Below are 15,377 nucleotides of genomic sequence, written 5' to 3' on the forward strand. Positions count from 1 at the left end.
ACGGTCCTTTCTACCAACCCCCCCCTTTTTTAGGGCAGGGAGGATGGAGACCCCCCCGGGGCCGTGGGAACATGTGGGACAGGGGGACAGGCAGGGGCCATTTCAACCCCGGCCAAGAATGGGACTCCGGGAGAGGGAGAGGTGCCAAGCAAGTGAGCTTCCCTCAAGAGGAACACGGGGAGAGGTCGACCCGCAGAAAAACCTACCGATGGTGATAAAGACGTCTCCTGTGATTAACATTTCCAAATACACCCTCCAAGACGATGAAGTTAAAGTATTGAGCCGTGGTTTATCCTTCGTTCCAACCTCTAGACCAGATCCGTTTAACACGGAGGTCGAACTCCACAAATTCTTCAGAAAGATAAGACTCAGATACTTCTTCAGGAACAAGCCACCTCAACCGATGCTATCTGCCACAAACCTGAGGGTACCATCTACTTTCGTACCATCAACCTATGCCATGACCCAGCGCATCCTTGCGTATGAAAGCCTCGTACTTAGGGATGTAAGGTCTATCCTTGATGACAACAAATTTGTCAGAAATAACATTAGCCGTGCAGAACAATCAGCACTCAAGACGATAAGAGACAACACTGAAATAGTTGTGAAACCGGCCGACAAGGGCGGGGCGATAGTTGTCCAAGATTTGGATAACTACACTCAGGAAATTTTGCGACAGCTGAACGATGGATTTAGCTATAAGCAATTGGGTGGTGACCCATCAAAGGACATCACGGCCGAGATCCTGAGGGTTACGGAGGAGGGACGACAGCAAGGTTTCCTATCGGAACACGAATTTCAATATTTGAACCAGAGGCATCCACGACTCCCTACCATCTATACCCTACCCAAAGTACACAAGGATCTCCACCAGCCTCCCGGACGCCCGATTGTCTCGGGGTGTGGTTCTGTTCTGGAACCCCTATGTAGATACATAGATGTCTTTTTGAAACCTATAGCAGAAGCCACTACAACTTACCTCAGGGATACTACTCATACCATCAACCTGATTGAAGGGCATCCCTATGACTCCGCTAAAGACCTTCTGGTAACCTGTGACATCGTCTCCCTGTATACAAGCATACCCCAAGAGGAGGCCCTCATGGCAATGACAATTGCACTAGATAAGCGGGAGGCTCCAACCTGGGTGCCTACATCTTTCATCATTCTATTATTAAAAATTGCGATGATGAGGAATTTCTTTGTCTTCAGAAACTGTTTCTATCTCCAGACCAAGGGTGTGGCGATGGGGGCTGCCTTTGCCCCAGATTTGGCCATTATCTTTATGTCCATGTATGAGGACACGTTTGTACTTACTGACGCTAACCCTTTCAGACCACACATAAAAACCTGGATGAGATATATTGACGATATCATCTGTATCTGGTCAGGCACTGAGGACGAAATCACCGGGTTTTTCAATTGGCTCAATTCACGCTCCCCGGACATCAAGTTCACTATCCATTTCGATAAAAAAACAATAGATTTCTTGGACCTTACTATTTTTGTGGAAGATGACACCTTAAAAACTACACTGTTCAGGAAACCGACGGAGAGGAACTCTCTTCTACTATACTCTAGCCACCACCCCCGAGGTCTCCGGGATAACCTTCCGTTTGGTCAGTTTTTAAGGATTCGACGTAACTGCAGTAGGAAGGATGACTACATAGAGCAGTCCACCGTGTTGATGAACAGGTTGCTCGAACGTGGATACCCCAGACGCCTGGTAAATAAAGCCAAAAAAAGAGCATGGTTCAACCCAAGAGAAACCTTGCTCCAACCTAGTGACAAACCGGTGAACCACGAGGAGCGCCTCATCTGTGTGACGACTTTCTCCACAAGGAGCAATGAGGTGAAAAAAACCATCAATAAATACTGGAATTTGATATCAGAAGATCTTGGGTGTAATTCATTGCCCCTTCATGCTTTCAAGAAGGCTAAGAACATTCGGGATAGTGTGGTTCGCTCCTTCCTGCCGACCAAAGATGCACCTACCATCACAACCATGTGGAACCTGCCCCCCATTGTGGGCCATTACCGATGCGGCTCATGCAAAGCATGCCCTGCGACAATCCAAACCAAGGTCTTTAGCCACGGACAACAACAAGTGCCACTAAAATCGCACACGAACTGCAATTCGACCGACGTAATATACTGCATTATATGCCCCTGTGACTTGATCTATGTGGGTCAAACCCAGCAACGAGTCAAAGTACGTTTTTTCCAACACTGCAGCCGTGTGAGATGCAAGGTTGCAGGCGCACCCCTGGTGGAACATTGTAATGAAAAAAGCCATCCACCAGAGAGTTTGAGGTGGTTAGTTTTGGAGCAGGCTAAGCTGGGTCCGAGGGGTGGGAGCATTGAACCCATCTTGAATATGAGAGAAATCAAATGGATCCGGTTTTTTGACTCTGTACGAGGGGGCCTTAATGAGTCTGAAAGCAGTTTCGCCCAAATGGCTACTCTGTGAAATATCTATGTTAGTATGCTTTAGGGAATTTAGGTATTCCTTTTTGAGAGTGTCTTCATCAATGTGCCTCAACGTTTAGCTGTGGATTAAGATGTTTCAAATGAGTATTTTTTGCTTTTAAATGTTACCCTTGGGCTACATAGCGCCTTAACCACCGTGCCTGGCAGGTTCGCGCAAGTAAATTAATGATTTAGGGATACATAATGGCGTATGATGCTTCCTTACCTTCTGATCCTTTCGAAACCTATATGAGATGTGTCATGTGGACTTTTTGAAGCTATGAACCTGGTATAACCTACCTAATAAGCAGTACTTACTTGTCTTACAAATGTGCAATGTACCTGAATGTTTTAATTTAATAATAGAGCGCTTTAACCGCCGTGCCAGGTAGGTTTGCGCCATCTACCACCTATTTGGGTATGTACAGCGGCTTTGACGCCCCTTGTCACCATTCTGGCATGTCTGACATTTATACTATATGATCCATTCGGACCCTCTGGGGGGTGAGATGAATATGTATGGGTTTCAAGAATGTTTTTTCATGTGTCTTCTTAATAAGGTGGGATTGCATGGAGTGAGTAGCCCTTTTGACCGCCCTGTGTGGTAGGTCCAGTGCTATGATCACGTTTTTGCCAATGGGCCCTATCCGATTTATTGTTGTATAAATTTAGTTGTATATATTTTTATTTATTCCTGACCTTGGTTATATTCGCTAGCATTGATTATGTTTACTTTTCCTGACGAAATCCCAGCTTAAATGAGGCTTTTATGAGTCTGACCCGAGTCTGTCTTCACATGGTAGTAAATAACTCCGTCTCTCGGGGCAACACTTCCTGTTTCCAGGAGACGCGGCGCGCAGGCACCACTATCGGAATTTTCCGTCAGCAGCGCGGGTGAGTCTCTGCCTTTGGTCTCCCTCCTGGCGTTCTGCATCCGTGCGTTCTGTTAGTCGAAGGGCGGCTGTTTAAGTGTGCTCTCTCCGTGTCTCTACAGATGGTGACACGCGGCATTTAAATATCGACGAGGCTTTCCCTGATTTGGTCGAAGAGAAAAAACCGGTTTGGCCCTTTCCACAATATTGCGGGTGAGTCTCCCCTCTGGCTGGGAGCAGCCATGCGTATTTGTTAACGCTGGGCTGTTTCCTTAAGCAGCCTTTCACCTTGTGTATTGCAGATTTGTTCACTGCAGATGCTTTTCTGACAACGCGCGCCACTGAAAAAGGTCTTTTTAGGAATAAGGCTGGTTGGCCCTTCAAACCCTACTGCGGGTGAGTCTTCCCCTTGGCTGGGAGCAGCAAGACGTACTTCTAAAACGCTGGGTTATTTCTAAAACGCTGGGCGTTTTCCTAAGATGTCTACCAATGTTTTTGCAGAGTAATACTGCGGAGCCAAGCTTGACAACGCACGTCAATTAATTTGTGGATAAAGAGCCGGTTTAGCACGGTGTACAACCCACACTGGTGAGTTTTGAGCTGTATTGAGTCTTCACTGATTCATTTGAGATAGCGACTGTGCTACTTACACGCTGTTCACCGTTGCTTTCAGATGTAGCCGGTAATCACTTTGACCCATGACTTAACCCTTGGTTTTTACAACAAGGTAGGGCCTTTTATCTATACAGCCTTACCTCAGTCTTAACACCCCACTTGGGATTTGCTTACAAATGTGATTTTGAATTTTGATTTCATACGGCAGATCTTGACTCCACACGTGGTAGGCCCCCCTTTGTGCATAACCGCCTGACGAGACCTTCCCGGTGTGCCAGGTATTTAATGCTCTGTCATGTAAGAGTCTTTTCCAGTTAAATCCTACCTGTCTCATTGGGTCACATTGGTAATAAGGTTTTTAGACACATATGGCAGTTCTTTTGTTGTTCCGTGGCATGAGATAACTATTCGGCTTTTAGCCCACCCAGTATTTCTCATTCGTTATGAACCTCCTACTATTTCTTTTCTTTTGATTTTCAATAAATGGACTCTTTTGTCCTTCATTTTGTAGTTGTGTCGGGACTCATTTGAGACCGGTTGAGTAACAATTAATATTATTATTTTTTGCGCAGAGTTTTAACGCCCCATCATTCCCCTCCCCTTCACCCATCACGTCCTGACGAAGACCCACGCAGTAAGGATCCACTGTCCTACACCATCGGGGTCGAAACGTAGACATCTACACCTTACAACAAGGAACTCCTAACCCTAGTTTGATATATTAATCATTATAGGAGTATCTCCTTAGGAATTTTTTGCTATGATATATGTCATGTTCCATGGCTTTCATGTATGTGGAATTACGTTTTGAACTATGTATTATGTTGTTGTTCTTGAATGTTAACTAGTGATGTAAAATCTAGTGAAATACATCCCCCTCCCTGCACCTCCCCCCTCCCCCTCTCTTTGTGGGCGCATTGAATCATGTATATTTTATGTCTGATTTTTCAACATTGATTGTTTGCCTGGTACAGTGGATTAAAAACACTGGTCACCTTCATTTAGTGTGTGTTTCAAAAATTCATTTAAATAGTGTGTGTTCAAAATCAGGAATTGTGTTCTTGGTCTGGGACCCCCTATATATAACATTGTCAAATGTGCAGCACACACTAGAGGAACTGATTATATTTCCAAGGGAAATGCCTTCGCAGATGAAACAGCAAAGTACTGCGCAAGAAAAAATTATTCATACAATCGGGAGAGGAGTAAAGAAACTGATTCAAATTCATTAATGCTAACAACTGTTGTAGAAACATGGCATGAGATTAGAGATTTACAAAACGAAGCAGAAGATGATGAAAAAGACTTATGGTTAAGATCAGATTGTAGACCACGTGAAGAAGATGGAGTGTGGGTTTACAAAGATGGCAGAGTAGTCTTACCAAATTGCTTGATTGCTGACATGGCCAGATTATATCATGGTCCTGCACATCTAGGAAGAGATTCTATGGTCAGACTTTTTAGAGAAACATGGTTCAATACCAAATTTAGAACCATTGCTGAATCTTTTTGTCAAAGGTGTTTGTCATGCCAACAAATGAATCCAAACAGAAAATCAGTGGTGGGGACAGGAATAATTGGTCGAGAAGGTGGTCCCTTTACCAGGTTACAAATGGATTTCATCGAAATGCCCTTACACAATTGTTTGAAATATGTACTTGTAATTGTATGCTTATTCTCAAGATGGGTAGAGGCTTTCCCTACACGACATTGTGATTCAATTACAGTAGCAAAACTATTGCTCAGAGAAATCATCCCAAGGTACGGTTTTCCAGTCACTATTGAGAGTGATGGAGGAAGCCATTTTGATAACAAACTGATGAAGTTAATTTGTGAAGCTTTGAGCATTGAGCAGAAAATACACTGTGCATACAGACCAGAGGCATCAGGTGTAGTTGAACAAATAAATGGAACAATCAAAAACAGAATTGGAAAAATGTGTCTTGAGACAGGTATTAAGTGGACAGATGCTCTTCCACTTGTTTTGATGTCATTAAGAAGTACACCAGATAAAAAGACAGGTTTGAGTCCTCATGAAATTTTAATGGGAAGAGTTATGAGGCAAGCTTTTGTACCTGTAGGTAAACTGTTGAGCATAAATGACAGTGCAATTTTGGATTACTGTAAAAGGTTATCTGATATGGTAACTTCTGTGTCTAATCAGGTGGGAACTGAAGCTCAATCAAATGAAAAAGTTTTGACTCATGATCTGAGACCTGGCGATTGGGTCAGAACGAAAGTACATCGGAGAAGGAATTGTCTAGCTCCTAGATGGCAGAAACCTAGGCAAATAATCTTGATCACTACTAATGCTGTAAAGTGCAGAGGATTGAAACGTTGGATACATCCTAGTCATACTATTCCAGTACCAACTCCTGAGAGTTCTGATGTTGAAAGTGATACCACAGACGATTCTGATTCTGAGGCAGAAGGCGAAACAGAAGGTGAAATAATTCCAGATTCTGAAGATCGACAAGAAAGTCGACATCTGGAAACTGTACCAGTGAATGGAAATCTGACAAGAAAAGACTTAGAAATAATTGAAATAGATTCTGAAGGTGAAGAGAATCTGTTAAAAGGAAAGATAACTGAGGATTCGGTTGTCTATATTGAAGACAAAGAAGCTGAACCAAAAGAAGTTTCAGACCAGGAGAGTATCGAAAGGCAGAGAACAAACTCTGAAGTAAGGAACAAAAATCCGAAATCTGGGAAGTTAGAGGTAATTGAGGAAGAGGAGGAGAACGAATTACCGAGTACCAGTGATGGAAGACAAAGTGAAGTTCCTGAAGGAGTGAAATTGCCGAATAGAGAAGTTCCTGAGTCAATTGAAATTTCAGACTACGAAACTGAAGAAAGTGACGTGGAAGGTGAAAGTGAAAAGAGAAAGAAAAGGACTTGGAAGTCAGAATCAAATAATTCTGAACCAAAGAAAAAGTACGTGAGAAAAGCAGACTACTGGCCTGGTGGAAGATTGAGAGTCAGACTGATCAAAAAGCCAATAGAACAAGTTGAAGAAATCAGTAGTCAAAAGAGTCCTGGAAAAGAAGTTGGAGTTGGAAGAAAAATTGAAGTGATATCAAGAAAAGGGAAGAGGATAATAAGACCAAATCAAAAATACAAGTCTCCTGAGTGGACTTACTTAGTAATTCCACCTGTTATTGACATATATGATAGTAGTGAAGAAGAAAACGAAATCCAAGAAATTAGTGACAATGATTGAAGTACAGAATTATTAAATTGGCAAAAGGCTGAAGAAAATTTGTTAGTTGACACAAGGTCGAAGAAAAACTGTTTAGTTGAAGAAAACTTATGTATGACATAAGGTCGAAGAAATCTTGTTTAGGGTTATAAAAGAAAAATATATTTTAAAAGGGGGGTGTATATAAATTTTAAAATTTATTTTTATTTTTGAGGCTAAAACTAACCTAAAAATGCCTTATGTTAAGGAGAGCACTTCAAAGTGTTCTGTTTTTAAAAGATGCTGTAAGATGACTCTGGTGTGTCTGCTCATTCTAGTTCTGCTCTGGTTGGTACTAGCTGTGATTATCCCTTTAGAAATGAATAGAGAATTACACAAAGTTAATTTAACAAGCAAAGCTCTGGTTAGCCAAACTAAACATAGTGCATCTGCAAAAGTTATTGATCATCAGCCTAACATTCATCAAGATAAATCAATAGGTGATTTTTCAAGTAATACATTCACAAAGCTTTTGAGTGAATATGTCAAGGTAATGGATGCAAAAGACTGTTATGTCTGTGTTAAGTTACCTGCTTCTGTTTCTGAGGGAGTAACATATAATATGCTTCCTCTCACTTATGCTGTAACATGTAGTGTATTAACTAGTTTATTTTATCAAACTGGTCGTTTAGAATATTACTATTCAAATTATGATGAGATTTTTGCTAACGTTAAGATTGATAATGCTTTAAATAAGCATAAGAAAGCAAAACAAATGAGAGAATATTTCCTTGTTACTAACGAACTTACATATGAGTATGCTTACAAAAAATAATCTAACATGTAAATTAAGTGCTGAAGGAAAGACATTTTTGAATATGGTTGAGGAGAGAAGAGCAATTTATAAGAGAAATGAATTAGTCAAGCAGACTAAGTCAGCCTTCTGGCAGAAAGAGGATGAGAAATTAAATGGCAAAATGCTTGAAAATATTGCAATTCACATAGACAAACCTATTAGTGGAAAACTTTGCATTAGAAGAGATAATACACTTTTTGATAATTATTTTGTAGGTGCAAGTAACTGTGAAGATACTTATCAGATTATGGGAGGTTGGGGATTTAAAGGTGGAAAAGATCCTATCTTTCCTGGGATTTATTTTGTTTGTGGTGACAAAGCCTACTACAACCTTCCAGACCATTGGTATGGAACTTGTTATGTGGGAATTGTTTTTCCTAAAGTGTTTCATGTTGACAGAGATTCAGAAGGATTGTTTAAAATTCATAATTATGTAAATAGAGCTAAAAGAGAAACTTTTACCGAAGTTCTGGGAGATATTTTTCAAGCTGTAATACCTTTTGTTGGTATAACCCTAAATGCAGGGAGAATCAGAAAATTGTCTACTATAGTTGATAGATTATCAACTGACACTGCTGATGGATTTCAATTAGTGAATGTTGAAGTTATTGCAATAAGATCCATGGTAATTCAAGATCGTCTTGCTTTAGACATACTCCTAGCAAAAGAGGGAGGAGTCTGTGGCATTTTACATGTTCAACATTGCTGTACATATATACCTGATGAAAGTAAAAATATTGAAATGTATATTAAGAATATTACACAAATGCATTCAGAGATAATTCCTTTAGAAGAAGAAGATTTTACAGGGAAACTTTCAAAAAGGTTTCAAGCAATTAAAAACTGGTTTCATAATATCGGAAGTTCAATTCTTGGCAAGATTCTGGCACCTTTGATTATAATAGTATTCATTTTTATTTTGACCAAATTAGGTTGTTTGTTACATAAAAGAAAGAAACAATTGAAAGAAAAGAAAAGAATCTATAAACTCAGAAAAGAAGAAGAAAGGGAGATCGAATTACAGGAGTTACATAGAGAGCGTCATGTTAATTGCAAAGATTATGCAGAAACAGACTTTTAGGTTTACTGATACAAATGAATTTGAATCGATTTCTTAAAAATTTAATTTACCAAAAATTTGAGTGCTGGTGTGGTGATTTGTTAATCACCAGATGAGGGAGTTGATGGAGCGAGATAGAAAACAAAATTTTGTTTAAACTCGCGAAGTCACATTTCCATAACATGAATAAAATTATTAATGATTTGTGATATGTCGTGCTAATACAACTTAGATTAAACTTTACACGTGGGGGGACTAACATGTGTGCTCATAAACGTGCATAAATGTTGCATCTTTTTGTTCGTGCAAAATAATAAAATAATTTATTGTTTTCGTTTTTTTGTCATTATTAACTGCAGCAAACTTAAAAGAAGCATGTGCTTATTTTGCTTTTCCTTGTCTGTGTGATGTCATTTCTACTATTCTAGGTGCATATGGGTCTCTTGGAAAAACGGAGACAGGTAGATATAAACGCTGCTTTATTTGTTTGCAATGGCTAGGTAACATTTTGATTAATCGGGTGGGTTAATTAAATAGTAAACCATGGGGTGGATACAGAATCTACTTTATTTCTTACATTAATACTTTTCTTGTGTTTGTTTTATACTAGAAAACATAAGTTGCCTGCTTTTGGGCCTAGTCATTTGAACCGCAGAAAAAGAGCTGACATATAATTCTGCAGAAAGTCACGAGACGCCCATTCTGAATTAAAACGTTTATTGAAGCTGCATTCACAAAGCAAAAACTGATGAGCTGACATCATTCTGTCGGACATGGCCAAGGTCGAAAGTGAACATTTTGTCAATCCTTAACTTGGCATCCGCGGAAGTATAATGAAAGTCAATGGACGCTGCGAGAATGACTTAATACATTTGTTGCAACATGAGGAAGCTTCTGGCTTCACGTGGAAGGAACAATGGTCTCTATGAAATATGATTTTATGGAACTTTTTGAGAATTTGGTGACATGTCACTTGTCACTCTCAGCCAATGGGACGTCGAGGATTTCTGAAAACTTTCCTTTGCTAGTTTAGTTAGCGTAGAAAGGTATAAAAAGTCATGCCCTTAGGGTTGGGCTGGCTGCTGCTTTCTGACTTTCCGATGAGGGTGAAGTGCTGCTGGACTTTGCGTGGAGCACGTAAGAATCCTCAAAGAACTTTACTTTAATTTCTATCTATTTAGCTTAGTTAGGGAATTAGGTTTTAGAAATGCTAAACTTTAAATATTCACTTTGATTTTTGATTCATTTGCTTAAATTGTATTTTTCTCTTAATTCTTTACAATCATGCTTGCTTTATTGCTAATAAATTTCATTTATAAAACTTTCAACTTATATACCATAATTTAGTAAATAAAATCTTACTTTTGACAAACAAGCTGGTCTTAGTTATTCAGAAGTGTAGGTTACTATTAGCTAGATCACGTCGCCTATGGTGGTCGTTTAAATGGTTGGGTTTTATTCTAATGACAATATTCTTTCTGCAAATGTATAAATATGTATATAGTTTGTAGATAATGTGTATATAGATTTATTCTGACCACCTGATTCAGTAGGCCCAAAATATATCAGGTTTATAAATGGGTCCATATTTAGTTTAGAATTTTGTTTATAGGTTATGAAGTTGGGTAGCGTTGTTTATGATATATTTTCTATAGCCCGCTGGATCAGTGCCAAATAGGGGGATAGTGACTGGCGGTTGGCCAGGGCTAGGTGAAGGTGCCTGAGACACTTCCTAGTACTCCGCACCGGCATGAAGCCGCATTCGTCCAGGTGGACCAGCTTGCTGAGATACAGTCTGAAACGTTGAGCCAGGATTGTGGCATAAATTTTGACCTCCGTATTGATAAGGGAGATCGGGCAATAATCTGTGTGGGCTGGTTAGGGTGATTGCGTTTTAGGAATGACGACTAAAGTGGCTGCATCAGTCTCTGGAGGGAATGATCCTGACTCTACAGCTTCTGCAAATAAGACAGAGAGGTATAGGACCAGCATGTCTCAATTGGCGGTGTAGTACTCGGGTAGAAGGCCGTCAGATCCTGGTGTTTTCCCAGCTGCAATGTGTGAGATGGCATCTGTTATCGTTATTTTTTAATGCAATATTCTGTAACTGAACTTACCACACGGAACTTTACATACCTAGCCTGTCGTACCTTTCAAACCCATGTACCAGGACTACTTAGTTACCATATTTGCTTATCTACCATGCCTAACTACTATACCTAGAATATTATATCTATATTAAATAGCATACATATCTACCTATCTACCATCCCTACTATAACTAACTTACTTTACCTATCATACCATGCATATGTACCACATCTAATCTATTTTACCTAGCCTTCTACTCTTAACGAAACTACTGCACCTAAAATACCATACCAACCTACCATACCCATCATAAATACCTACCATAGCTACCTCATTAGCATGCATACTTACTTATCAGCCATGCCTATCATACCTACCTTCCATACATGGCTAACTTACACTCCTAGTATATATAAACTACGTAACTATAATTAACCTACTATACCTTCCATACCTACCAAAGTTAACCTATCATACCTAACCTACCTACCATACTTAACCTACCTACACCAACCTCCCGGGCTAAAAAACATACGTACCACACCTACTTACTTACATAACTACTTACCTGCCATACATGCCATATATATCATACCATGCCTAGCATTCCATACCTACCACAGCTACCAAACCTTCCATACTTTCATACTAAATCTACTTTATCTAAACTACCCAGTTACCATACTAAGCCTCCTTTACTTACGTACATAATCTATGATACCCAACCTACTGCCCATAATTAAGCTAACATATTTACCTACCATACATACCAAACCTACACACTCTACCTACTTACATCTACTTACCTATCAGTGCTACTTACCTACAACATACCTACAGACATACAGAACATATCATATCTACTTACCATACCTGTTGTACAGATGTTTGTACCCTGCATCCAATACTTGAACTACAATAAATTACTGCCAAACTTAACATACAATACCTAACCTATTACATCCAACCATAACTAAATAACCATACCTTCTATTCCCTACTACCATATAGAAACTATAATACCTAACCTACCTATCATACCTAAGCGAACACACCTAACCTATCTACGTCCCTACCATTCCTAACAAACATATGTACCTACGGGAAACAACATTTACAACGCAACTTTTACAACGAACTACCATTACAACGAAACTTTTACAACGCAAAAACTTTTACAACGCATACCATTACAACGCAGGACTTTACAACGCAAGTACTTTTACAACGCATACCATTACAACGTAAGTATTGGTAAGTATATAATTATTTTTAAAATATTATATGTTTGGGTTTTTGGGTAAAGGGGTATTTTTAGGGTTCAGGGTAAGTTTTCAGTTTTTGGGTAAAGGGGTATTTTTAGGGTTCAGGGTCAGTTTTCAGTTTTTGGGTAAAGGGGTATTTTTAGGGTTCAGGGTCAGTTTTCAGTTTTTGGGTAAAGGGGTATTTTTAGGGTTCAGGGTCAGTTTTCAGTTTTTGGGTAAAGGGGTATTTTTAGGGTTCAGGGTCAGTTTTCAGTTTTTGGGTAAAAGGGTATTTTTAGGGTTCAGGGTCAGTTTTCAGTTTTTGGGTAAAGGGGTATTTTTAGGGTTCAGGGTCAGTTTTCAGTTTTTGGGTAAAGGGGTATTTTTAGGGTTCAGGGTCAGTTTTCAGTTTTTGGGTAAAGGGGTATTTTTAGGGTTCAGGGTCAGTTTTCAGTTTTTGGGTAAAGGGGTATTTTTAGGGTTCAGGGTCAGTTTTCAGTTTTTGGGTAAAAGGGTATTTTTAGGGTTCAGGGTCAGTTTTCAGTTTTTGGGTAAAGGGGTATTTTTAGGGTTCAGGGTCAGTTTTCAGTTTTTGGGTAAAGGGGTATTTTTAGGGTTCAGGGTCAGTTTTCAGTTTTTGGGGTACAGGGTTAATTTGTAAAAATAAAATAAAATTATATTTAAATTAAATTAATTAAATGTAATTAAATAAAAAATATTTATATTTTAATAATTTAAATTAATTTAAATTAAAAATAAATATTTTTAGGGTTCAGGGTCAGTTTTGGGTTTTTGGGGTACAGGGTTAATTTGTAAAAATAAATTAAAATTATATTTAAATTAAATTAATTAAATAAAATTACATAAAATTTAATTATATTTTAATAATTTAAAATAATTTAAATAAAAAAAAATATTATATACTAACCAATATTTACGTTGTAATGGTATGCGTTGTAAAGGTACTTGCGTTGTAAAATCTTGCGTTGTAATGGTATGCGTTGTAAAAGTTTTTGCGTTGTAAAAAATTCGTTGTAATGGTAGTCGTTGTAAAAGTATGCGTTGTAACGTCATACATCCGTACCTACTTAACTATCAGACCAAGAACACCTACCATGCATACCTACCTGCCTACCATACCTACTGCATCTACCTACAATACCTATCTACCAGACTCAACCTACTTCACCTCCCATAGCCAGTCTACCATATCTTTCATACCTACCATACCTAACCTCCCTCCCATACAAAAATACCTACACACCAAATCTACACACTAGACCTACTAAACTACCATACCTATTTACCTACAATATATCTAAATGCCTACCATAACTTGAATAACTTACTTACAATATCCTTTCCTTTAGACCTTCCAAAGTATACCTATCCTACCACACCTACATGCTAAACCCTCCATACCTTTTATTCCTGACTTACCATGCCCAACCTACAATAACTAAACCTCCCTCCCCACTACCATGTGTGTGGCACTCCTACCTTGAGGCTGCGGTTTTGTGAAAAGTTATGTCTATGAGCACTCCAGAAACACTATTGGCTGCTATAGAAATCTCTTGTGTCTAACTTGAAGGGCATCTCGTATATGGCCCAGGGCACTGCAGCCGGCATTGAAAAAGTGCTGATTAGAGCTTCTGAAGGGCATGAAAATGTAAATGGTGTTGCTTCTATAAAAATATAGAGATTTATTGGTTTTACCAATGCTAGCTTCAAGATCATCCTTAAAACCATCATGATCAGCAACCCTGCAGACATCTCTAGTGGACCTCTGCACACTTGCAGCCAGGACACCATCAGGCTGCACACTAAAAAGTGTAAAAAATGAAAATACAGACAGCAGGCCTTTTCTATTTAAGCACCCACGATCTGGAACAAGAACCCTCTATCGATCAGAACCACCCAAAGGTACTCTAATTTCAGAAACAGTGCACTAATCATCCACAACCCCACTCCGCCTCCTCTTACTTGTTGACTTTATTTTTGTCTTTGATCCTGCAAATGTAATTTTTTTAACAGTTAGAAAAAATTGAACAAAACAAAAAAGTGGCCATTAAAAAAGTATTTACAAACACATTCATAATTCACAGTAGCGCACACCTAGCCTTTTGGCTAGGTGTGCCCTACTGAAATGCTATATACATACATACATACATGCATACATATATACTTTAGGCTGGCATGAATAAATTGAGAAGCAGATATATAAAAGTTCCAGAGCAAAGGGAGGCAGAACAGAATAGGAACAGGAAAATAAGTAGGAAATGGGGAGGGAAAGAGGTGGCCAACAGAAGAAGAGCAGAGGTAATGGTAATGGTGACAACAGCATGTGGAAATAGCTAAAGCGAGGGCCGAAATGAGGCAAAGAAAAGGGGACTGCGCAGCACATTTTACCTGTACAATAAAAAAATAGTGGCGCCTTTGCCGACCAATTTCATACTGATTTCTTCATTTTCCACCATTACTGTGAATACTTCAGTGTTTTCACCAGTTCAGAAAAGATGAGTGTTCACAAGGGCCTGCAGTCTTATGTACACTGTCATTCTAGAGTGTGTTTGGCACTTTCAAGGCTGTAGGACATGAGTGTCCATGGACATTCTGTGTTGAGTGGTGCAGAAAAGTCTCAGTGTGGAACCTTTCTTTCACACCTCAAGCATGTCTAAGGACCATGGGCTGCAAGCGCGAGATAATCTGCACTGCTATTAGGACACTGGTTACCAGCACTGTCAATTGCAAATCATCCACAAGCACTAACTACTTGGATAAAGATCTGTACTAGATAGTGGGAGGTCTACACAAAACATACATGACAGGAATCTGATGGCATCTTTGATAAGTTACAAGGTGCTACTCACCAGGATTGGTGCAGGTAGCCATCCAAAGCCTTGCGAAGGATAGCTCCTAGATACCCATTCTGTTCTGATGCCCATTTGGTCCATCTGAAAATGTAATGTAGAAGGTTGTTGTTACATACAAG

The 15,377-nt window shown here is 39.3% G+C and overlaps 1 protein-coding gene across 1 annotated transcript in view; it reads right to left on the reverse strand.

Annotated features, from left to right (window-relative positions):
* LOC144772081 (protein sel-1 homolog 3-like) overlaps positions 1-15,377 on the reverse strand; it is a 397,544-nt gene that overhangs the window by 105,377 nt on the left and 276,790 nt on the right. Inside the window, exon 18 of the mRNA XM_078656264.1 lies at positions 15,256-15,339. Within this exon, the coding sequence (XP_078512390.1) occupies positions 15,256-15,339 (84 nt within the window). The remainder of the gene's footprint in view (positions 1-15,255; positions 15,340-15,377) is intronic.

This window comes from Lissotriton helveticus, chromosome 8 (assembly GCF_964261635.1).
Source record: "Lissotriton helveticus chromosome 8, aLisHel1.1, whole genome shotgun sequence".
In the NCBI taxonomy this organism is placed as follows: Eukaryota; Metazoa; Chordata; class Amphibia; order Caudata; family Salamandridae; genus Lissotriton; species Lissotriton helveticus.